The sequence below is a fragment of the Aegilops tauschii genome, chromosome 3 (assembly GCF_002575655.3).
Source record: "Aegilops tauschii subsp. strangulata cultivar AL8/78 chromosome 3, Aet v6.0, whole genome shotgun sequence".
NCBI lineage: Eukaryota > Viridiplantae > Streptophyta > Magnoliopsida > Poales > Poaceae > Aegilops > Aegilops tauschii.
Genome location: NC_053037.3, coordinates 530,178,024 through 530,203,077, shown reverse-complemented (window position 1 = coordinate 530,203,077; position 25,054 = coordinate 530,178,024). Strand labels below are relative to the sequence as shown.

The following is a 25,054-nucleotide window of genomic DNA, read 5'->3' as shown; positions in this document are numbered from 1 at the left end:
ATGACCCAGGAAAGTGTGTCCGGCCAAATGGGATCGAGCGTGTTGGGTTATGTGGTGCACCCCTGCAGGGAAGTTTATCTATTCGAATAGCCGTGTCCCTCAGTAAAAGGACGACCCGGAGTTGTACCTTGACCTTATGACAACTAGAACCGGATACTTAATAAAACACACCCTTCCAAGTGCCAGATATAACCCGGTGATCGCTCTCTAACAGGGCGACGAGGAGGGGATCACCAGGTAGGATTATGCTATGCGATGCTACTTGGTGAACTTACCATCTACTCTCTTCTACATGCTGCAAGATGGAGGTGGCCAGAAGCGTAGTCTTCGACAGGATTAGCTATCCCCCTCTTATTCTGGCATTCTACAGTTCAGTCCACCGATATGGCCCTTTACACATATACCCTTGCATATGTAGTGTAGCTCCTTGCTTGCGAGTACTTTGGATGAGTACTCACGGTTGCTTTTCTCCCTCTTTTCCCCTTTCTATACCTGGTTGTCGCAACCAGATGCTGGAGTCCAGGAGCTAGAGATCCCGAGGATGATTCTACGTGGAGTTCGGCTTCGAGGAGTAGTTAGGAGGTCCCAGGCAGGAGGCCTTGCCTTTTCGATCGTTGCTACTTTTGTGCTAGCCTTCTTAAGGCAATCTTGTTTAACTTATGTATGTACTCAGATATTATTGCTTCTGCTGACTCTTGTGTTTTCGAGCTTATGTATTCGAGTCTTCGAGGCCCCTGGCTTGTAATATAAAGCTTGTTTTATTATAATTTGTGTCTAGAGTTGTGTTGTGATATCTTCCCGTGAGTCCTCGATCTTGATCGTACACATTTGCGTGTATGATTAGTGTACGATTGAATCGGGGGCATCACAAGTTGGTATCAGAGCCGACTGCCTGTAGGAATCCCCCTATCCAACTCCTTGGCCGAAGTCGAGTCTAGTCATTGAAAAACTTTTACTAACATGGCTGTGTGGCTTACGGGCCCACGTCGCCATTGGGTGGTATTAGGATCTTTGACTCCTTGTCTATACTCTGGGACTCTCACCTCTCTTCTATTCGAGTTAAATGAATTTTGCTAATTCTAACATTAGGATCTCGTTATCACTTTCACCCGGAGAGCCCCTTATTACTGATGATCGTCTGCTGCACGTGAGGACCCTGAAGATGCTCTCCGCTGTTAACCCGAGAACTTGTGTTCATCACTTTTGCAATTCCCTTCCATCGATAAACTCCTATGGATAACCACGTATACTCGCCATTCATACAATGTTTCCCAGTTGATCATGTTATTACAAGATACCCCGAAATTCTCTCTGTTGTTCCGAGAATCCTTTGAGCTTACTGCCTTGCTGTTCTTTGTCACCTGAATACCCCTACGGATAATTCTCGCACTTACCGAGTATCCGCTCTTCCCCCGTTGTTTATATGATTTACAAGACACATTGAAATACTATCTGATCTTTTGATAATCCTCTGCCCGCTATTACTCGGCAAATACTTGTCTGCTTGCATTATGGTTGCGTTCCATATGACTAGCAATATTCATTAGTATCCTTTGTCATTATCATTTCGAGTCCCTTGATTCAATATGTTGCGAATGCTCGCAATCCTCAATCAGATCCTAGAATTCATCCTTCCGGCTCAGGTGGCATATTAAACATGAGTTGGTTCTCGATCGATGAAATTGCCATCGATTGTACCCTTAAGCCTACTCAACTTATCCATCCTTGATAAGAGTGTTTGCTTCTGATCCCTTGATTTTGGAGCTCATAATTCCTTTACATTTGAGCTTTGAATTAGTCAGTTGTTTTGATAATCCAATCTCCTTGCTTTCCTTCTTCTGCTGGTTGAGTACCGATGCTCACGTCAGATCTCTTGTGGACCACCAGCAGCGTCCTTCATATTCAATAACTTTGTGAGTCTTTTCTCGGATACATAATGCCTTTGGTAAATTGTATCCTCTGCTTTGTCAACCATGCTCTGCTTTCGAGCTGGTGATATTTACTCTTGAAACTTGTGGAATATGTTTCTAAGATACCCCGATGGGTTGAACCTTATGCCTTCCTTAATCTGTGTGAACCCGAAAACTTTTCACGGGTCATACTCCTCTAGTAATTCACCCGGTAGGTTTTCACACTGAAATTGTTTTATTAGAGCTGTGAATGAAAGATTATGCACTGGAGAAGTGTGAGTCGACCTTGAACTTTGTGTTCATGCCCATGGACACGATGTAGAACTTATCATGAAAGCTTCTCTTAAATTAAGTATTCCCTTGGTATAAGTTCATCTTATATCTGGGATCTGGCCTTTTGCAATCGTGGTTCCGACCATGTTCTCCTTTAAATACCATTTCTCGTGCAAGTTTAAGCACTTGACTTCTGCAGAGCAATACCCAATCCAACCTCTATTTTGATCTGTCGTCAAGTATTACCCCCTGGTATCTCGAGATTATCACCGAACTGCATAACCTCTTATGAGTTCTTCATCAAGTACTACATCCTCACTGATTCCAATTTTTTCACGGGCTCCGAGTTATTAAAACACTCAAAGACACCGACAACTGAATCGAGTCCACACTGCGATTCAACAACTCTTAGTAACCTCCATTACTTACGAGTTTGAACTCGATCACGTCATTCCTAGCCTGCTCGGCTATGTCATTATCGTGCCGATTTTCACTATGCTACCGGGTCCTTCTTTCCGAAGCACAATTTTCGACGATGAGCTAACCTTACGTCGATCTTCCTCCTCATATAATTTTGCCTTAAAAACAGCAAGCTTGATTTTGAGTTTGTGTCGTATCTGTGGCTCCAATAATCTTTTGTTGCATCAGTCCTTTTGCGTGATGCAGTCGCTGTTCAATTGCTTCTTTGTGGATCCTCTGGACAACAAATTGTCGTGATCATCATCAACATTTTGACTCCTTCCAGGATATCAATGGAATTCTAGACGATAAGTGCCATCCTTGTTCCTTGGTAATTTGAGTTACCATCAACAACATCCTTACCTTCCTTTCATCACAAACTTGTTCATGTTATGGATGCAACTTGCTATCCAGCTTGTATTATGATCTACCTTGTAGTATTACTGCCTTTTTGTCAAGGATGTTGTGAGAATCTCACCACCTCTTGAGAATTCTTGATATAAGTGATACTTCACCATCACCATTCTTTTCTTGGTCCCCGTGTTGATCCTAACAGGAATACCGACAGATGGACTAGTAATTTTAAAACTTCTAGCAACCTTATTGCTTTGAAGTTAATGGTCAACATTTCATTCTTAGACCATTGGTTATCGAATCGCCATTCTAACATTGTTTGTGCTACCTAAGTCCGCATTTCGGGTGCACCGTCAACCAATGTTTAATCATGTATGTTTCCTCGAGCATACCTCATTATATCATTTGAACTGACAAAAGCTATCTCCTTGTTCACATAATTGTGGAAATCCATCTTTTGGAAATCTCGATGAATTGTCGCTGAGTTCATCAGCCACCTCCTCATTCTCTCCTTGATTTAATAACGAACTCATGATTCGGAACTTGCTTCCATAGTTCATTTACCGAGAATCTTACAATGTCGTCTCGTCAATTTGTGTTGCACTTTTCCTTCTCAGGTATCCTGAGTATGAGGTATCCTGACATCAATCCGAACTGAATCTCGGTCAGATATGATGGTTGGGGCATTTTCCAAAAGTCGTAACATTGGTCTTTATGTGACCCGGTAAGGTGATGTCGTGCCTAGCACACCTGGCCGGAGGACCTATTGTTATAGTTTCCTTATTAGCAAGGTTATCCATTCTTCCATGAGGAAATTGTAAGACTTATTCTACAAGTTATTCCTGATGGATCCTTCCTGTATCCAAAGTCTGACCTTTGCTTGAAGGCCATGTCAATGCTATCTCGAAGCATGTCTGTGGTAATCCGATTTTCAATAAGAGCATTTGAAGCACAATGCTAAATTTTCCTTATCATTTATCCTAACACCGTTGTATGGGTAATATCATGAGATTCCTCCCCCCCTTACCTAAATGGTTTTCTACTTTCTATCCTGTCATGGATATCATGCTCCGCTTGTCCTTGGGAAGGATATACCCTGAAATATGTGTTTAAACACATTTTCCTTTCCATTGTTTTGTTTAACCTTTCTGGTGTTCTATATGATCTAAGCAGTAATATTCTTCTGCTTATGTAAACACCTAGGTGTACAACTCTGTCAGTGAGACCCTGTTTCTACTGTTGATGACATTCCGGTAGCCACCGATGGACAAGAACTTTGCCTATTAGTCCGCCTCGTTCAACGAGCAGGAAAATGGTTCTCTTCGTCCCTCGCCCTTGGTATCGACGTTGTTGCCGACATAATCGACAGGCTACCCTCTGACATGCCTTGCTTGCATGATCACGCAAGACGTCTCCACCCTTCCTACTTTTAACCCACATGGTGGGCCCATAACCCACAGTTCCACAGGATCGAAACCTGACTCTCCTATACAACCTTGTTTCTAATGGTTATTCCCCACGCTTGGCTTCGTATTTAATTCATGGGCCACCTTCCTAGTCATCTATTCTGGTATCAGGTGCAATACTATTTCTCGTTGCTCTGGACCCCTTTCACACTTTGTTCAGGCATCGAACGATTGTCTACCCGCTTAAACTTCTCATGGTACCTTCTTACTGGCTCTCGATATCTTCTTAAGTTCAATTCGAGAGTTACTTTCCGCCACCTTCCCCGATGTTATCGACCAGATAGTCGACCTTGCAGAGGTCTGTTCTCCCGGAATACCCACCCTTTATTCTTTCGTAAGTACGATGGAAATCCCGAAGGAATGATGACGACTTCATCATGATGACCTGAAGCGGAGAAATGAAGACCTCAACGTAATGGATCGACCTCTTCGAGAAGAGCAACCAAGACCGAGAAGATCCCTTAGAATTTCGTAATCAATTCCTTCCCCTTACTCCACCTCTTAAATCTCGGGACGAGATTTCTTGTAGTGGAGGAGAATTGTGACGCCCGGGTAATCAAGCTACAGTAACCCTCTGGTAATGATGCCATGTCACCTCGATTACTGTTGATAATCTCGCGTTAGTTTAGAACCGATCCAAATTCAAGTTTGAATCAAAGTCAAAACAATTAAAGTTTTCAAAAGTCAAAACTAAATTGTTCCTAATGTGTCAAATAATCCATAATAAATGTTGGTGAAGAAATCATCTTTTAATAAAATACTTAAATGCACTAAATAAACTAAAACAACGATAAAACAATTATCTAAAGTGCTTTTAAAGTAATAAGCAAATGCAAAATACTTTATTTAAAGTGCCAAAGTATTTGGGGCTGTGACTTATTTAATAACACCAAATTAGTTGTCGCTTTTAAATTTTATAAAACAAAAATAAAAGAAAACAGAAAAGAAATAGAATGATAAAAAAAGGCAGAACAAACAAAAAGAAGAAGAAAAGGAAACCCCCTTCCCCCCCCCACTGGGCCACGGCCCAGCAGGCCATCGGGCCGCCAGGCCGGCCCAGCCGCACCCCCACACCCTCCCCCTTATCCACCCCACTGGGGGAAAACCCTAACCCACTACCGCTCACCCACTTTTCCCCCACGACGCCACTCCCTCTCCCCCCTCTCCTCTCGATCCCATCTGGATTGGGGAGAGGCCCGACCCCGATGCCGCCCGGATCGACCGCGAACCTACGCCGCCGTCGCCGCCTCATCCCGCCTGGATCTTGCCGGACTGCCTCCCCGTCGACCCGTCGTCCCCGTCCTTCCTCCCCAACGGCTACAACGAGCCTCGCCGCCCCCTGTTCCCCTGCAACGAAAGTGAGCGCACCCCCTCTTTGCTGCCTTCCACGCACGCTCGCGCCCGTCGCCGTCCGCGTCGCGCTCTGGCCACGCCCCCCTGAGCCCCGCTCGTGCCACCCGCGCCTTGGTCGCGTCCGCGCCCCCTGCCCTTCTCTGCTCGTGGCCGATGCCTCCTCTGCGTCCTAGCCGCCGTGGTCGCGCTCGGCCACCGCCAGCCCCGCAGCCCACACGCCTCGCACCCTGCGACCTCGCCCGCGGCCGCGGTCGCTGCCGCTGCAGCGCCGCGCTCAGCGCGCCGGCCGCCCCTTTTCCCCCTGCTCCGGTCGACCCCTGGCCTCGCCCCGGCCTCCCGCATCCCTCCCCGCTCTGGCTTGCCCTTGTGCCACCGCGCCATCGCCTCCAGCGCCCCGACCGCGCGCATCGAGCGCTCCGGCATCCGACGCCCAGCGCCCGAACCCCACTGCCCGTTCGCCCGTAATCACACGCCCACTGGCCGTGTGCCACTGACCATGGGGCCCCACGGCCCAGAACGTCTAAAATAATAATAATTAAAATAATTAGTTAATTAATTAACTTAATTAATGTTGTTTAATTAACCTACTCTTTTGGTTAAATTAATTAACCAGGTTTAATTAATTAACCTGTGACCATGACGAACGGGACCCACCTACAGGGTTGACCAAGTCAACCTTTGGTCCTGCTGACATCATGCTTATGTCACGCTGACATCATAATTGCCTTTTCTAATTAAATTCTGATAATTCCGAAAATTGATTAAAACCTTTTTAAAATCAATATAAAATAAACCGTAGCTCGGATGGAAAAACTTTGTCGATGAAAGTTGCTCAGAACGACGAGACGGATCCGGATATGCAGCCCGTTCGTCTGCCACACATCCCTAGCATAGCGAACACGCAACTTTCCCCCTCGGTCCATATGTCCGAAAACGCAAAACACTGGGGATACTTTCCCGGTTGTTTTCCCCCTTTGCCGATATCACCATCCCCGCGTTAGATTACCCCTGGCACCGCGTATTGCCTTGTTATATTTTGTGTGATGCTTTGTTTGCTCCGTTTTTACTGTTCTTCCCCCTCTTCTTCTCCGGTAGACACCGAGACGGACGCCGCTGCTACCCAATAAGACTACGGTGTTGACGACCCCTCCTTCTCGGCTGAGCTTCCAGGAAAGCCACCCCTTGATCACCAGATATCACATATTCCTTCTCTATACTGCTTGCGTTAGAGTAGTGTAGCATGTTATTGATTTCGGTTAATCCTATTCTGTTGCATAGCCTGTCATTGTTGCTACAGTTGTTACCCTTACCTGCTATCCTACTGCTTAGTATAGGACGCTAGTGTTCCATCAGTGTCCCTACACTCTTGTCCGTCTGCCATGCTATACTACTGGGACGTGATCACTTCGGGAGGTGATCACAGGTATATACTATATACTTTATATACATGACACATGTGGTGACTAAAGTCGGGTCAGTTCATTGAGTACCCGCAAGTGATTCTGATAAGGGGGCTGAAAGGACAGGTGGCTCCATCCCGGTAGAGGTGGGCCTGGGTTCCTAACGGCCCCCGACTGTTACTTTCTGGCGGAGCGACAGGGCAGGTTGAGACCACCTAGGAGAGAGGTGGGCCTGGCCCTGGTCGGCGTTCACGGATACTTAACACGCTTAACGAGATCTTGGTATTTGATCTGAGTCTGGCCATTTGGTCTATACGCACTAACCAACTACGCGGGAACAGTTACGGGCACTCGGCGTCGTGGTATCAGCCGAAGCTCTTCTTGACGTCAGCGACTGAGTGGCGCGCGCCGCATTGGACCGTAAGCTCGCGCTTGTATTAAGGGGGCTAGGTCTGCTTCCGGCCGCGTACGCAACGTGCAGGTGTGGAATGGGCGATGGGCCCAGACCCTTGCGCCCATAGGATTTAGACCGGCGTCCTGACCTCTCTGTTGAGCCTAGGTGGGGCTGCGACGTGTTGATCTTCCGAGGCCGGGCATGACCCAGGAAAGTGTGTCCGGCCAAATGGGATCGAGCGTGTTGGGTTATGTGGTGCACCCCTGCAGGGAAGTTTATCTATTCGAATAGCCGTGTCCCTCGGTAAAAGGACGACCCGGAGTTGTACCTTGACCTTATGACAACTAGAACCGGATACTTAATAAAACACACCCTTCCAAGTGCCAGATATAACCCGGTGATCGCTCTCTAACAGGGCGACGAGGAGGGGATCGCCGGGTAGGATTATGCTATGCGATGCTACTTGGTGAACTTACCATCTACTCTCTTCTACATGCTGCAAGATGGAGGTGGCCAGAAGCGTAGTCTTCGACAGGATTAGCTATCCCCCTCTTATTCTGGCATTCTACAGTTCAGTCCACCGATATGGCCCTTTACACATATACCCTTGCATATGTAGTGTAGCTCCTTGCTTGCGAGTACTTTGGATGAGTACTCACGGTTGCTTTTCTCCCTCTTTTCCCCTTTCTATACCTGGTTGTCGCAACCAGATGCGGGAGTCCAGTAGCTAGAGATCCCGAGGATGATTCTACGTGGAGTTCGGCTTCGAGGAGTAGTTAGGAGGTCCCAGGCAGGAGGCCTTGCCTTTTCGATCGTTGCTACTTTTGTGCTAGCCTTCTTAAGGCAATCTTGTTTAACTTATGTCTGTACTCAGATATTATTGCTTCCGCTGACTCTTGTGTTTTCGAGCTAATGTATTCGAGCCTTCGAGGCCCTTGGCTTGTAATATAAAGCTTGTTTTATTTTAATTTGTGTCTAGAGTTGTGTCGTGATATCTTCCCGTGAGTCCTCGATCTTGATCGTACAAATTTGTGTGTATGATTAGTGTACGATTGAATCGGGGGCGTCACATACACATCAATAACATGTATATCAAATATACCTTTCACTTTGCCATCCTTCTTGTCCGCCAAATACTTGGGGAAGTTCCGCCTTCAGTGACCAGTCCCTTTGCAGTAGAAGCACTCAGTCTCAGGCTTAGGTCCAGACTTGGGCTTCTTCACTTGAGCAACAACTTGCTTGCCGTTCTTCTTGAAGTCCCCCTTCTTCCCTTTACCCTTTTTCTTGAAACTAGTGGTCTTGTTAACCATCAACACTTGATGCTCCTTCTTGATTTCTACCTCCGCAGCTTTCAGCATTGCGAAGAGCTCGGGAATTGTCTTATCCATCCTTGCATATTATAGTTTATCACGAAGCTTTTGTAGCTTGGTGGCAGTGATTGAAGAACTCTGTCGATGACACTATCATCAGGAAGATTAACTCCCAGTTGAGTCAAGTGGTTGTGGTACCCAGACATTCTGAGTATATGTTCACTGACAGAACTATTCTCCTCCATTTTGCAGCTATAGAACTTATTGGAGACTTCATATCTCTCAATCCGGGCATTTGCTTGAAATATTAACTTCAACTCTTGGAACATCTCATATGCTCCATGACGTTCAAAACGTTGTTGAAGTCCCGGTTCTAATCCGTAAAGCATGGCACACTGAACTATCGAGTAGTCATCAGCTTTGCTTTGCCAGACGTTCTTAATGTCATCAGTAGCGTCTTCAGCAGGCCTGGCACCTAGCGGTGCTTCCAGGACGTAATTCTTCTGTGCAGCAATGAGGATAATCCTCAAGTTACGGACCCAGTCCGTGTAATTGCTACCATCATCTTTCAACTTAGCTTTCTCTAGGAACGCATTAAAATTCAAAGGAATAATAGCACTGGCCATTGATCTACAACAACATAGACATGCAAAATACTATCAGGTACTAAGTTCATGATAAATTAAAGTTCAATTAATCATATTATTTAAGAACTCCCACTTAGATAGACATCCCTCTAATCATCTAAGTGATCACGTGATCCAAATCAACTAAACCATGTCCGATCATCACGTGAGAAGGAGTAGTTTTCAATGGTGAACATCACTATATGTTGATCATATCTACTATATGATTCACGCTCGACCTTTCGGTCTCACTGTTCCGAGGCCATATCTGCATATGCTAGGCTCGTCAAGTTTAACCCGAGTATTCTGCGTGTGCAAAACTGGCTTGCACCCGTTGTATGTTAACGTAGATCTTATCACACCCGATCATCACGTGGTGTCTCGGCATGACGAACTGTCGCTATGGTGCATACTCAGGGAGAACACTTATACCTTGAAACTTAGTGAGGGATCATCTTATAATGCTACCGCCGTACTAAGCAAAGTAAGATGCATAAAGGATAAACATCACATGCAATCAATATAAGTGATATGGTATGGCCATCATCATCTTGTGCCTTTGATCTCCATCTCCAAAGCACCGTCATGATCACCATCGTCACCGGCTTGACGCCTCGATCTGCATCGAAGCATCGTTGTCGTCTCGCCAACTATTGCTTCTACGACTATCGCTACCGCTTAGTGATAAAGTAAAGCAATTACATGACAATTGCATTTCATACAATAAAGCGACAACCATAAGGCTCTTGCCAGTTGCCGATAACTTTTACAAAACATGATCATCTCATACAACAATTTATATATCATCACGTCTTGACCATATCACATCACAACATGCCCTGCAAAAACAAGTTAGACGTCCTCTACTTTGTTGTTGCAAATTTTATGTGGCTGCTACGGGCTTAGCAAGAACCGTTCTTACCTACGCATCAAAACCACAACGGTTTTTCGTCAAGTGTGTTGTTTTAACCTTCAACAAGGACCGGGCATAGTCACACTCGATTCAACTAAAGTTGGAGAAACAGACACCCACTAGCCACCTGTGTGCGAAGCACGGTGGTAGAACCAGTTTCATGAACGTGGTCATGTAATGTTGGTCTGGGCCGCTTCATCCAACAATACCGCCGAACCAAAGTATGACATGCTGGTAAGCAGTATGACTATTATCGCCCACAACTCTTTGTGTTCTACTCGTGCATATAACATCTACGCATAGACCTGGCTCGGATGCCACTGTTGGGGAACGCAGTAATTTCAAAAAAATTCCTACGATCACGCAAGATCTATCTAGGTGATGCATAGCAATGAGTGGGGAGAGTGTGTCCACGTACCCTCGTATACCGAAAGCGGAAGCGTTTTATTAATGTGGTTGATGTAGTCATACGTCTTCACGATCCGACCGATCCTAGCACCGAACGTACGGCACCTCCGTGTTCAGCACACGTTCAGCTCGATGACGTCCCTCATACTCTTGATCCAGTTGAGGCCGAGGGAGAGTTCCGTTAGCATGACGGCGTGGCGACGATGATGATGAAGTTACCGGCGCAGGGCTTCGCCTAAGCACTACGACGATATGACCGAGGTGTGTAACTGTGGAGGGGGGCACCGCACACAGCTAAAAGATCAACTTCTGTCTCTATGGGGTGCCCCCTCCCCCGTATATAAATGAGGGAGGGAGGAGGCCGCCCGGCCCCTAGAGGCGCGCCCCAAGGAGAGGAGTCTTACTAGGACTCCAAGTCCTAGTAGGATTCCACTTGGTGGAAGGGGGGAAGAAGGAAGGAGAGGGAGAGGGAAAGAGGGGTCGCGCCCACCTCCCCTAGTCCTATTCGGACTCCCCTTGGGGGGTGCCACCTCCTGGCTGCTGCCCTCTCTCTCCCCTAAGGCCCACTAAGGCCCATTACTTCCCCGGGGGGTTCCGGTAACCGCTCCGACACTCCGGTTTTACCCGAAACTATCCGGAACACTTCCGGTGTCCGAATAACATGGTCCAATATATCAATCTCTATGTCTCGACCATTTTGAGACTCCTCTTCATGTCCGTGATCTCATCCGGGACTCCGAACAACCTTCCCTACATCAAATCACATAACTCATAATACAAATCGTCATCGAACGTTAAGCGTGCGGACCCTACAGGTTCGAGAACTATGTAGACATGACCGAGACACATCTCCGGTCAATAACCAATAGCGGAACCATGATGCTCATATTAGCTCGTACATATTCTACGAAGATCTTTATCAGTCAAACCGCATAACAACATATGTTGTTCCCTTTGTCATCGGTATGTTACTTGCCCGAGATTCGATCGTCGGTATCACCATACCTAGTTCAATCTCGTTACCGGCAAGTCTCTTTACTCATTCCGTAATGCATCATCCCGCAACTAACTCATTAGTCATATTTCTTGCAAGGCTTATAGTGATGAGCATTACCGAGAGGGCCCAAAGATACCTCTCCGATACACGGAGTGACAAATCCTAATCTCGATCTATGCCAACTCAACAAACACCATCGGAGACACCTGTAGAGCATCTTTATAATCACCTAGTTACATTGTGACGTTTGATAGCACATTAAGTGTTCCTCCGATATTCGTGATTTGCATAATCTCATAGTCATAGGAACATGTATAAGTCATGAAGAAAGCAATAGCAATAAACTAAACAATCATAGTGCTAAGCTAACAGATGGGTCTTGTCCATCACATCATTCTTTAATGATGTAATCATGTTCATCAAATGACAACTGATGTCTATGGTTAGGAAACTTAACCATCTTTGATTAACGAGCTAGTCAAGTAGAGGCATAGTAGGGACACTCTGTTTGTCTATGTATTCACACATGTACTAAGTTTCCGGTTAATACAATTCTAGCATGAATAATAAACATTTATCATGATATAAGGAAATATAAATAACAACTTTATTATTGCCTCTAGGGCATATTTCCTTCACTTTTTTATACATTAATTGAGTTTCTGGACATTTAATGTGCATAATTCAAATTTGAACTACAAGCACATGCTCTGGTGCACCAAAGTTGGTTGAAAAATCACATGTGTGTCCTTGGGTGAATTTGTAGGTCCCATGCAAGAGATGGGAATGAAATTCAAACATCTGGGCGTCGTGGCTCAGCCGGAAAGATTGAGAAACTTGGTTTTTTAATTCCTGTAAATCCAAAACACGCCTAAAAATCATGAAACTTGGCATGGTGTCATGACATGGCACCAACATGTTGTGGTAATTTTTCTGTCCGATTTGCGAAGGCGCACACATTAACAATCAAGAAAGTCATTTTGGAACAAGTGCTGTCACGTTACAAATTGGAAACACAAGTATTATTGAAACCGTGGGCGTTCTACTTACCAATTACGTGCCGCCACGCGTCCCCTTTTTTATTGGCTAGGAGGTGTCGTGAGGGGTAGCTATTTGAGTATGGGAGGCGTGCGATCAGACCCCTGCGCGTGCTCATCGGGAGGAGAGCCCTTTGACCGCTACCCGCCGCGCACCTCCCTCCCAACGTCTCCATTAATGGCACCCGAGCCCCTGTTCTACGATGTGGCTATATGTCTCACTGGACTGAGATTTAAGAGAGAAAAATGAAAATCTGAAAAGAAAGTTTTGCACGGATCTTGATGTAAGATCCGACGGACCTATATAGCATCGACTGTGACTTATAGCAAGCATTGTCTTACATATTTAGGAACATAATTAAAAAAAGCCACATGCGGCAACGCCCGAAATACACAAGGGAAAAAGAAGAAGGAAGACAACGATCTGGCTCGCTGATCTCTACTTTCTTGATGCGTTGCTGCAGGCCGCAGGAACTAGTCTCCCCGGTGAGCGGCGATGAGCTCTTTTCTTGTCCTCAAGATGCTGCTTGAGAGCATCCACGGATTCCTCCACCAGCCTTCTACGCTCGATGCGCAGCATGGCATTCTCGTACATAAGTTTCTCGACAATGACGTCGGTCCTCTTCAACAAGGCAGTGGTCTCCTCCTGCTGCTCCACACTTCCGACGATCTTCGCCCTCAGCAGGTCGCGCTCGGCCCGGAGCTTCGCATTGCTCTCATTTAGTTGCCGGATGACGCCGGTAACCTGTTCAAAAGATGCTTTCATGTCGTCCTGCAACCTCGCCCAGCCGGAGATCCGATCCATCTGGCTATGGACGATCGCATGCATGCGCCTGTAAGAGTCCTCGCCTGCCCGCGAGACATTTTCCCAGGCCGCCATGGCGCGGGAGGACATCTCTGCTGCATTCGCGGCGCGGCGGGACATCTCTTCTGCTTCCGCGGCGCGGCCGGACCAGTCTGCTCCATCGACTGCGCGGCGGGACCTCCATGCTGCTTCGGCGGCGCGGCCGGACCTTTGTGCTGCTACGGCCGCGCGGCGGGACATGCGGGCTACGTTCGCGGTGAGTCGGGACATCTCACGTGCTTCCGCTTCCATGGTCGCATCTCCCTGGTGGCAATCTCTCGACCAAGAACTCACGCTGGCCATGGCAGACGCAAGGGAACGATGATGAATGACTTGTTTGTTTTTGTGGATGAGGAGTTGAGGAGAAATGTGCAGTCATTTTGGAGTAGTAGTATTTATAACCGAGTACTAATACGCTCCTAAGTGGGAAACCATTTAGGTTTTGATCGGTGTGAACAAGTTTGCAATTTGGAATGTGACGGGACGCAGCTCAAAATTTACTGACGGTTATAAGTGCGGCACTATTCCCAAAAGGCGTAACGTGGGCACGTACGCCTTCTCGGCCGCGTACGTGGCGTTTGCACCATAGGGTGCACCGCAATAGGCAACGTCCGCACATGTCTTGTTCCAACAACCGTGCGCGCTTGTTATTACCATCGCACACGCTTCTTTTAATTAGAATGCGTGTGCCCGTCTAGCGCACACACGTTAATCTATCTAACTATTTCAGTTTGTTGTGGCTAATCACAAACAGTTCATCCGTGTGAAGTGTATGCCATCAATCGCAAACACTTTTTTTGCTAATAACCGCAGACACTTTGATCTGGCTGACCCGTTTCTGTTCTGTTGCCTAATCGCAAACAGTTAATCCTTCTGAAGCGTATGCCCTCAATCGCACACACCTTTATCTAGCTGCCCGTTTCTATTGCTCCTCCTCATAAAAAACAGCTCATCCGAGTGAACCGTATGTTGTATATCGCACACGCCTTCATCTGGTTGCCCTTTTTTTGTTCCTCCTCATCGCAAACAGTTCATTGAATTGAACCGTATGCCCTGCATCGCACACGCAACTAAAATCTGAACTGTGTTTGATGGCTCCGGCATTGCAAACATTTTGCACCTTTTTTGACGGTTCTTTTACACCACTGTTTGCAATGATTGCATCGCACACAGTTTCGTCGAAGGGTCTCTGATCGTAGTGTCGCGTTAGCAGCATCCTGCAGTAGTTAAGGGCTTCCCGGGGATGCTTGGCAGCATAGACTGCATGCACTGGGAGTGGAAGAACTGCCCTTCTGCTTGGCAAGGGCAGTATAAGGGCCATGTCAGGGCTTGCGCTGTCATACTTGAGGCCGTGGCGTCTCAAGATCTCTGGATCTGGAACTCTTTCTTTGGCATGGCCGGATCACACAATGACATCAACGTGCTTTAGCGCTTGCCGGTGTTTGCTATAGCCCACCGGTGAACTTTACTATCAACGGCCACAACTATGACAAAGGATACTACTTGGGTGACCGTATCTGTCCTCAGTGGACCACTATTGTGAAGACAATTCCCAACCCTGTCGGAGAGAAAAGGAAAAGATTTTCCCAAGAGCAAGAGAGTGCTAGGAAGGACTTCGAGCGTGCCTTTGGTGTTCTGCAATCTCGATGGGGCATTATTTGGTATCCTGCTAATACTTGGAGCACGCAAAAACTGTGGGAGGTGATGATTGCTTGTGTGATCATGCACAATATGATCATAGAATATGAGCGCCCGGAACGTCTCTATGATCAAGGGTTTCAGTTTCAGGGTGAGAATGTTGTGCCTGAGCATGGAGGAGCGGCAACGTTTGAACAATTCACCCAATTTCATCATGACATGCGTGATTGGGAAACTCACATGCAACTGCAAAATGATTTGGTTGAGCATATGTGGGCTCATGTTGGCAACCAATAGATGTATCTTTTTTATTCAGCTTGCAAAACTATGGAAGACATTTTCACTTTTATTCGGATTGTAAAACTATGCTATTTTATTTGGTTGAAACTATGCTATTTATTTTGGTTGAAATAAATGCAAAAGTTGTGTGCGAAATAATGCAAAATGTCTGCTATTTATTGAAAAATGGCAGCCAGCCGGCCACGCCGACACATATGGGTCGGCGCGTTGAGCGCACTGCCGACCCAAATCTCAAACAGGGCGGACGCCTGGCGGGCGGCCGACCTAAACGGATAAAAAGCGGACAAAAGCACCGTCTGTTTGGGTCAGCGCGTTGGAGTTGCTCTTAAAGCAGCTCGGAACCACCAGACCGAGTTAGGGTAAAAAGGGGGCACGGCGTATGCGGCGGTGAATGGAGGAATGAGCGCGGAGATGCCGGGAGACCGAAATATCCGCCGACGTGGATGGCGCGAAATCTTGCATCAACCCCTCTCCTGCCCACTCATTTACTCTCTCAGATGCCGCTAGGACAAACCCAACCTCAGTTCTTGGCACCGGCGACGGCGGCGACTCCGATCTGAGAAAATTGTGGCGACGGTGGTGACTTCAATCTCCGACGGCAGGACATACTTTCCGCCCTTCGTCATGTCCTCCTTGTCTTCACCATGGACTGGTTGTCGACGCCAAAGGGTGTAAGCAGCATACAACCACCCCCCCCCCCCTGTTAGGTATGGTGTAGGTCGATTTCGCCCTTACTGCAACATCGATGTTGCTGTTAGGTCATTATGGACGGGTGATGAAGCTTGTTGTTCAAGCAGGAACTGTCATAGCTGTGATTCAGCCCCGGGTCATGTTGGTCAACAAGAGAGATGTTTGTCAGAGTGATAAGTCTATCATCCGTTATGGTCCAATGATCTGAGATAGGGATAGAATGAAGAATATGAACTACATCTACAACAGCAACGACGTAGAGACTGTGATCATGCTTCGGGTGTGAATATTACCTTCTGCCATGCTTGCTGAGATGTTTATGAGTAGGGGGCTTCTACAAAATAGCATCCACATCTCTATGGAAGAGCAAGTTGTCCTGTGTGTTGTGTGGTAAGATCATCGCCAGTGAGAAAGGGTGACTATAACATAGGCCGTGCACAACCAAACGACATGTTTTGCACGTTGACATCCATAACCTAGAAATGTTGCCAACCAAACTGCTCAGTGGTGCAATGTAGCTAACAAATTATGCGCAAAACATGATTTTTGGCATGTATTCACTCAACCACGTTCAGCTTAGCCACAGATGCAAATACCCAAAAAAGATACAACGTACCAAACGCCTCCTAGAAGTTTAATTGTGCACTTTTTTGCGAGTGAGCCGTGCAACACTCAAACCCCAACTGTCCTATTTGACGTTGGGCGTGGAGATTCATACTTCGTTCCGCGCTGCGGTGCATATTAGGTTTTCAGAAAGTAAGATAAGTCTATATCTGTCCAAATTTATAGAAAAGAATATATCAATATCTAAAATTCAAAATTAAATCACCATATTCATCATGAACTACGTTTTACTTTGTATTTTAGATGTCAAATAGTTTATTCTATAAATTTTGCCAAACGTAGGCACGTTTGCCTTTGAAAAACAAAAAGTGTGCACGACATATTATGAAACACGGAGGGAGTATACGTCGATGCATGACTGTTCCAGACGGATGCGGGGAGCACTACGAATGTTGTTTCGTCCATGAAAATATGCACGCACACGTTTCTCCTAAAGAAATCTCCTTTTGAACCTTTTTTTCTAAAAAACAAATAAATAATTCTTGGCAGGGGAGGTGAGCTTGGGCTCAAGTTTGAGTACGATCTCTTTTCTGGTGTTTGTATAGTGAGTGTTAATAGGCACTGGGCAAATTTTGTTATGCCTTGCTCAATTCATTTGTTTGATTTTGCTTGCACAAACGTGTAGTAAATACAAGAGGTGAAGGACTGAAGTTGAAACAGAACTTGGTACGGGGTGCACACTGTTTGCGGGCTCTCCAACTCCAAGCACTTTCAGGTTCAGGAACGGAGGAACCCCTTGCGTGGCTGACGCACCAGGCAGCTATTTCAGTTTCAGTCCCACTCCCAAGTCTCAATCCTGACAGCACCAAAAAGCAATGCAAGCATGCCATCCCACAAACTGGGTGGGCAGCCCAACAGCACAAACGGATCCACGACAGCCAACGGATCTGTGCCTTTCTTCTGTGCACTACCGCCTCCAACAAGCTCACAACTACCCCCGGCACAAAAAAAAAAAACGAGCTCACAACTACAGTGTCACCATACCATCGCGGCATCACCGCAGCAAAAGTGGCTTCGGATCAGATGGTTTCCCTTCTTTTATTCAAAACATAATAATCACCGCAGCAAAACTATCATCCATGTCACAAAGGTTAACACAGCAAAGAAGCGGAGCCAAAAGAGGGTGATCATACTAAACATGACATTTATAAGTGACAACGTCAATACATCAGACATAACATCAGCGCTAAACTGCTAGACTAGCTACATTAGTAATCATAGAAATGACCAATGATCGTAATTAGATACATAGAAAATAAAGCACACCCATTGTGGTGCTTACTAATAGAATTCGCTAAATGAAGATAATCGTGAGCTCCGGGTACTGGTGCACTATATACAAACTTACCCCTGTCGCTTCTAGTATACCATAACCTTTTCTCCTGCTTCATGTCTTGGTTTTAGTCTGCTTGGTTGAGTGGCCTGTCTCGCGTTTGTGGCGGCTGGAATCTGATACAAACCTGAACGTCTCTGCACACCCTGGCTCACGGCAAACATAGGGCCTGTCGCCGGTATGAACCCTAAGGTGCTCTGTCCTGGCCCATGCCCACTTGAACGCGACGTCGCAGCCCTCCCACGGGCACTTGAGCGGACGGTCCTCGGTGTGAACCTTGCGGTGCTGCAGCAGATACTTGTGCGTGAAGAACTTCTTCCCACAGCCATTGACCGGGCAGATGTCGCGCTCATGCAGGGACAGTTCCTTTTTCGTGTCGAAGCTCATCGAGCAGCTCTCGATGCCGCAAGTGTACCCTTCGACGCGCATCGGATGATCTCTTGGCGCCCTCTCCTCTCCTGTAGCTTTCTTCAGTTGCTTCATCGTTTCGGTGTGAACCTTGCGGTGCTGCAGCAGAAACTTGTGCGTGAAGAACTTCTTTCCACAGCCCTTGACCGGGCATATGTCGAGCTCATGCAGGGACAGTTCATTTCTCGTGTCGAAGCTCATCGAACAGCCCTCGATGCTGCATGTGTACCCTTCGACGTGCATTGGATGATCTCTTGGAGTCCTCTCCTCTCCTGTGGCTTTCTTCAGTTGCTTCATCGTTTTGGTTCTGGTTCTGTGCTTACGCGGAGACAACTCCAGCTTAGTGGCAGGGCCCGCAGAAGGACCCCCCTTGGCAGCAGATGGGTGCTCCTCGTCATCGTTTGGAGCAGTTGGAACCATCATCTTGTCTCCTTTGCTCATCTTCATTTGCTTCTTTGCTTCAACCTCAATCTTCTTTGGTGGCCTTCTTCGCGAATGGGAAGTGACCTTTGGCTTTGGACGGCAAGCAGGATCATCATCCTCTTCTGTCATCTCTGATTTTAGCTTGTTTGCTCTATCGGCAATCCTAGAGCTAACACGGGGAACCACTGCAGTTGGTGCCGGGTGGGACACTTCAGCAACACCTTTTAATGCTTTGGAGCTGTGCCCCTCAGCTAGTCTGGGCCTCTTGGTGTCTGTTGTTACCTCCACAGCCATGTTCTCCCTTTTCTTGCTTGATTTTGGTACATTTGTTATAGTGCTACTCTTTCTTTTGGAGGCTTCCACTCCACTAGACTTGTCAGCCTCCTCCAGTTCACTGGTTTCAATTCTCTGAGCTAGGAATGGATGGACCTGGTTTGACATCCATGCTTTCCCACACCATCGGCCAGCCAAGACTATTTTCTTCTGCCTGTCTTGACTCCCCTCGCAGTTTTCCAGTTTTACTGGTGAGTTATCAGGAGAACTGCAGCCAAATGCCCTATAGATGACCCTGTTGTATGGTATTTGTTTGTTATGTAAAGGAGATTTGGCCAGATTTGCACTGTAGTAAAGATTAGTTCCCAGTTTCACAGCCCAATCACTGCTTGTTGGTATTGATTCCTCATCCTGCAGGAGCTCTTCTATCATCTTCCTGTCCTCCATGTTGGCTTCCCTGAAATGGATGTCCTTCCAGCCATGCTCAACTTCCAGTTCGGCAGCTAACGACCTTGCTTCTGCTTCTATTTTAAGATATTCTGTACAAACCATAACAAACAAGTCAATTATGCTTTCAGAACCAAGAATCAGTATCATGAACACCTCAAGCACAACAGGTCTAAATTTAATTCGTGATATTACCAACGTTGATGCGAGTATAATGTGCTTTTGAACAATAATAACTGCATTAACATATTCAAGTACAATCACAATGAGCCACTGCCCAGTCATACCGAGTAGTAGATGAAGCATTAGAGAGGATGCCACAAGTTCAAAACACATTAGATTTATAAAAAGGTGCATTGCACTCGATCATGCTGAGTAAGCAGCTTGATGGCTGACCTGGACGACATAAAAGAATAACATGGGCTCCACCAATTGCTTGGAGTTGCTTCTCAACCTCGACAGCATGCTCAAGACAAAATACATGCATTCTCGATGAATCCTTATCAATTTTCACAATTGGTTTATTTAAGTTGTCCATCGTGGTTGTAGAGATCCTAGGGTCACCCACAGAGATTGCAGCGCTGTTACATGTAGCATCATTTTCTGCACCGTTGACATCAAGTGGCTCCTTCACAGTCTCTTTTGACCTTGACGGTTCAGGTTGAACCTTCTGTTCCATTGTCCAATAATTATTCTTTAGCTGAAAACCTTGAGACAGTGCCATCTTAAGTCGATATTTGTTTCTTGTGCGAACACCTCTTGGTCCATTCGAAATACTTGAGCCACCAATACACTGAGAGCTCTGGGATGATGGTCTTTGTTGGCATTTAATGCTACTTGAGGGAATCTTCGTTCCGTCTAATTCGCTGGAGTCATGAGAGACCTTAATTTTTTTGTTCCGATTATCTTCATCAGTGTCCGGTTGATTCCCATAAGGAGATGCCAGAAGATCAGGAGCAGAATTTCTAGTGACAGGTCCAGCATCAGGAAGTATTGCATTGCCATATGGTTCAAAACTGGGTCCTGCATGTTGATGAGGAATACATACATTGCATCAGATAACACAAAAAATGTTGTAAGATAAAGAAACTAAGATGAAATCCACTTTAGCATAGCAAATGAGCAAGAAAACCAATTAGAGCTACACAAGTTACATCCATGTATGTTTGTCTCTACAAGCATCGAAGACATCTGCGACTGTTCTCTGTTTTGAATTAATGTGATAGTCCATTGGTCTCCTAGGAGATATGCTCATAAACTAATACTACCTCTGTTCCTAAATATAAGTCTTTGTAGAGATTCCACTATGGAGTGAATCTACACTCTAAAATGCAACTATATACATCCGTATGTGGTCCATAGTGGAATCTCTACAAAGACTTATATTCCCTCTGTCCCAAAATAAGAGTCAACTTTGTACTAACTTCGGTCCAAAATTGTACTAAGCTTGAGACACTTATTTTGGGACGGAGGGAGTATTTAGGAACGGAGGGAGTATTACACAATGAGCAATCAAATAGGTCATAAGTATCACAAACTATTCATATCCATCACAAGAATGACTTAAAAAGCAAATTTATCAAGTGGCCCATTTTCCATGTAATAAGCAATGCATCCTGTAATTCTGGATACCGTCTCTGAAAGAATAACATACATTATTCTGTGGTTGGCAACGTAGCATGATCAAGGAATGGAAGTTTCAAGGCTATGCTCTTTTTTAGCTGTGAAATTTTAAAGAAGGTTGTACGTTTCCAATAAAATCAAATCAGAAGGCCAAATCTGCATCCATTTTAACCACTGAATTCCGAATGGTCTAGTTATTTATTTATTTTTGAGAGTCCGAATGGTCTAGTTATAACTTCTTTAATCTGTTGACTACTTCAAGAACTTATGCAAATATCAGTAACTCGGCGAATAAAGAAGCCCATGCTGATCAGGAAAAAGGGAAGATAAGTCAACATAAAAACTTGATGCTATATGTTGTAAAATATGCAACTTACGTAGAATGCCACCATTGGTCCCTTCACTTCCAGCTGCATTTGCCAGATGACTCCCTCCAGAACCAACAATCTGATCATTGATTGAATTATAATCAGAAGACATGAAGTATTTTGATGCACACTCTCTTGGTTTGATGACAGCAACACAGGAGAAACTTAAAATCCCACAGCTGACACAGGATAATAAGCCCTGATCTAAGAGCCCAGCAGCACTGATTACATCCGCCTTGTCACCTTCTGCATTATGTGAATCATGTGTACATCTTGACAACTTGGATTTAGGTATTAATTGGGATCTTGAACGCAAAGCTGAAAGAACAGGACCATCATGAGCATTTATAGGAAGAATAATACAAGAAGATCCATCATTCAGAAGACAACTAAGCAGTTCATTATCTTGAATAGCATTTTGGACAAATAACTTCTTGACCAATTGTCCCCCTTCACCCTTCTTCTTCTCCTTCAGTCTAGAACTGCGTGGTTCCATTGCCCCAATGGACGGGTCCCTAGATATATAACAGTTGGAAAACAATAAGTAAAAGGTCCAAAAAAATATACAAAAAGCATTGCGCTGGGTGCCAATTCCAAGCACAGAAAGAGAGCTCCAACGATATATACGTGAACAAAATTCCCAGATTGAAGCGTTGTCACTAAGTCATGGCTACTGTAAGACACAGAACGGAAAAATATACAACTTCCTTTCATGGTTACCAGACAATATCATTAAACCAGGGCTACTTTAAGACACACAAATGAAAAATATACTTCCTTGACTGGGTCAGAGAAACTTAAAGTGGAACATCAAATATTGTCAAACACTGGTCACAGAACCATATATTATGATTTAACATACATGGAAGTTGCAGATTGCACACCTGCAGACCAATTATTTTCAGGTGAAAACATGATATAAGTTGGACAATGACAAGGAATTATAAGAACGGCATATTTTCTGAATTGAGGCAGGAAGCTAACAGAATATCTCATAAGAACAGTGCATCATGAAGCATGCAATTTGTGTCAAATACCTGATGCACATTGACAGTGCAAGTTCGTAGAGCAGTTGATAGTGCGACAGCAATGGAGGTTGATTGATTGAGGCTCTCCTGACTGCTGCCTCTTTCGCTACTCTCAACCATTCAGGAGTAGCTATATTTGATGCCTCGCCGCAGTTGAAACCTGCCCAAATCGAATTGGTCCACATGGGGTTATTATAAATGGCAAGAGCCAACAAAGTGATGGCCAAGTAACAGCTTAAGTTCAGTTTTCCAATGGCATGCCATAGGAACGAGTTCCTTCATGTGTTCACTACAAATACACATCGTGCATTTGCATATTGCACACCTGCCTAGGTGAGATGAATTGACGAAGGCGCCATGTCAAGATGCATAAACAAACTCAGGACAGGGATACGTTAATATAACTATATATAAACCCAGGGTCGTGCTTGCAAAAATCATCTAGCAAAACCTATGTTTAAGACAACTACAGGTTTTGGACATGATGTTTGGCACACACTGTACATGCATAATTGCGTATGCATGCATCAACCAGAAATGCAGTGTCCGAAAGGAGGATTTTCGGTGATGTTAACTGGTGCGAGCGCTCACCATGGCTGAAACCGCAGTGATATGATCCTGGGAAGGTGACCACGAACTCCCCTGCATTCTGCACCAACCTGTTCCAGCGCACAGAACCAGGCCCCCGTCAACAACCACACACACGTATCATGAGATCAAATCGTTCAAAACCGAGAGAAAGCAGCACCTGCAGCAGGGCACCCCCGAGCCGACGAGCAATTCAGGGGACAGCAGGGTCGTTTTCTGCCCCAGCGTCGCGAATGCTTCTGCACCGCAATTCGACAGAACCACAATGCAGTGAGAACAACAGAGGACACGGCAGAACTAGTGCAGAAAACAAAACAAACGGCCGCGGACGCCTCCTCACCTAAGGCGTTCACCTCCCCGCCGTAGCCGTGCACGCGCACGACGTCCTCGAAGGCGAGCGCGGCGTCGCGCGGCACCCCGTACCAGGTCTTGGCGGCGCCGAGGTGCATGTAGTTGAGGCTGTGGAGGTCGTGGTCCTCGACGTGCCAGGCGAACCAACTGAAGAGCATGCCGACGTAGAGCATGGGCGTGGTGACCCCGGGCACCTCGTCGCGCATGAACCGCAGCAGCGATCCGGGGCCCCTGGCGGCGGCGCGCATGTTCCAGGCGGTCTCCCCGACGTGCGCGGGCTGGGCGCTTTGGACGGGGCGCGCGGCGCAGGGGGGGAAGCCGGAGCCGGGCATGTCGCTGGCGTAGTCGACGGTGACGGGGCGGTCGGCGGAGGCGGCGCGCCAGAAGAGCGCCTCGTGGTCGAGCGGGGAGAGGCGGTCGCCCTGGAGGTGCCTGGAGGCGGGGACGCCGAGGCGGGCGAGGAGCGGGCCGCGGGCGGCGGCGGCCCGCGACTCGAACTGCGGGAGCGTGTAGCGGCGCGCGGAGAGCCAGACGGTCTGGAGCGCGGGGCGCGGGCAGAGGCCGAGGTACTGGTGGCCGACTGGGAAGGACGGCGCGTGGTCGTCGGCGTCGGGGGCCTTGTCCGGGCGGAGCGCGGCGAGGGAGCGGGCGATGTTGGCGAGGGTGGCCTTGCGGGGCGGGCGCGCGCAGGGCGGGACGACCTTGCAGATGCCGAAGGGCGCCGCGGCGGGCTCGATCCTGAGCAGGTAGGCGACGGGGTCCGCGAACTCGGCCGCCGTGGGGTGGAACTCGGGCGCCAGCGGCAGGGCCCTCAGCCACGGCGGCACCGCGTCGCCCGACGCCCCGGGCGGCGGCGGGGGAGACGACGACGACGGCATCGCGCTCGGCGGGCGGTTTCCGCTGCGACGCTACTCGCGCATTGGGATGGGGTGGGAGGCGGGGCAGAGGGGAGGAGCGGAGAGGTTTTGCCGTTTTGGGGCCCCGGGGGTTTGCGTCGAGAGCGCAGGCAGAGGAAGGCGAAGGCGAAGGGGACGGGAGGGAGCGTCGAAAGTAAAGCCTGCGCGCTTTTGCCGAACCGCAGCCTGTGGACTCGAGTCTTGGGTGGGTCGTTCGCCCGTCCGCCTGTCACTGTGACCGTGCGCCAGCGCCGGTGGCGCGGTTAGTCGGTAACTAACTACGCGAGCGTGCGGTTTCTTTCTCGCTTGCGGTTGCTTGG

At 47.1% G+C, this 25,054-nt stretch overlaps 1 protein-coding gene across 1 annotated transcript; it reads right to left on the bottom strand.

Moving 5' to 3' along the window:
- Positions 1-18,120: 18,120 nt before the first annotated feature.
- On the bottom strand, positions 18,121-24,854 carry LOC109750246 (lysine-specific demethylase JMJ705). The gene is made up of 7 exons (XM_020309206.3): positions 23,828-24,854; positions 23,648-23,726; positions 23,491-23,558; positions 22,909-23,059; positions 21,881-22,386; positions 20,277-20,903; positions 18,121-19,972 (listed from the first exon to the last, which is right to left on the bottom strand). Exons 1-7 carry the CDS (start codon positions 24,714-24,716, stop codon positions 18,384-18,386), a joined length of 3,909 nt encoding a protein of 1,302 aa, XP_020164795.1. The 5' UTR covers positions 24,717-24,854; the 3' UTR covers positions 18,121-18,383.
- Between the last annotated feature and the right edge of the window lie 200 nt (positions 24,855-25,054).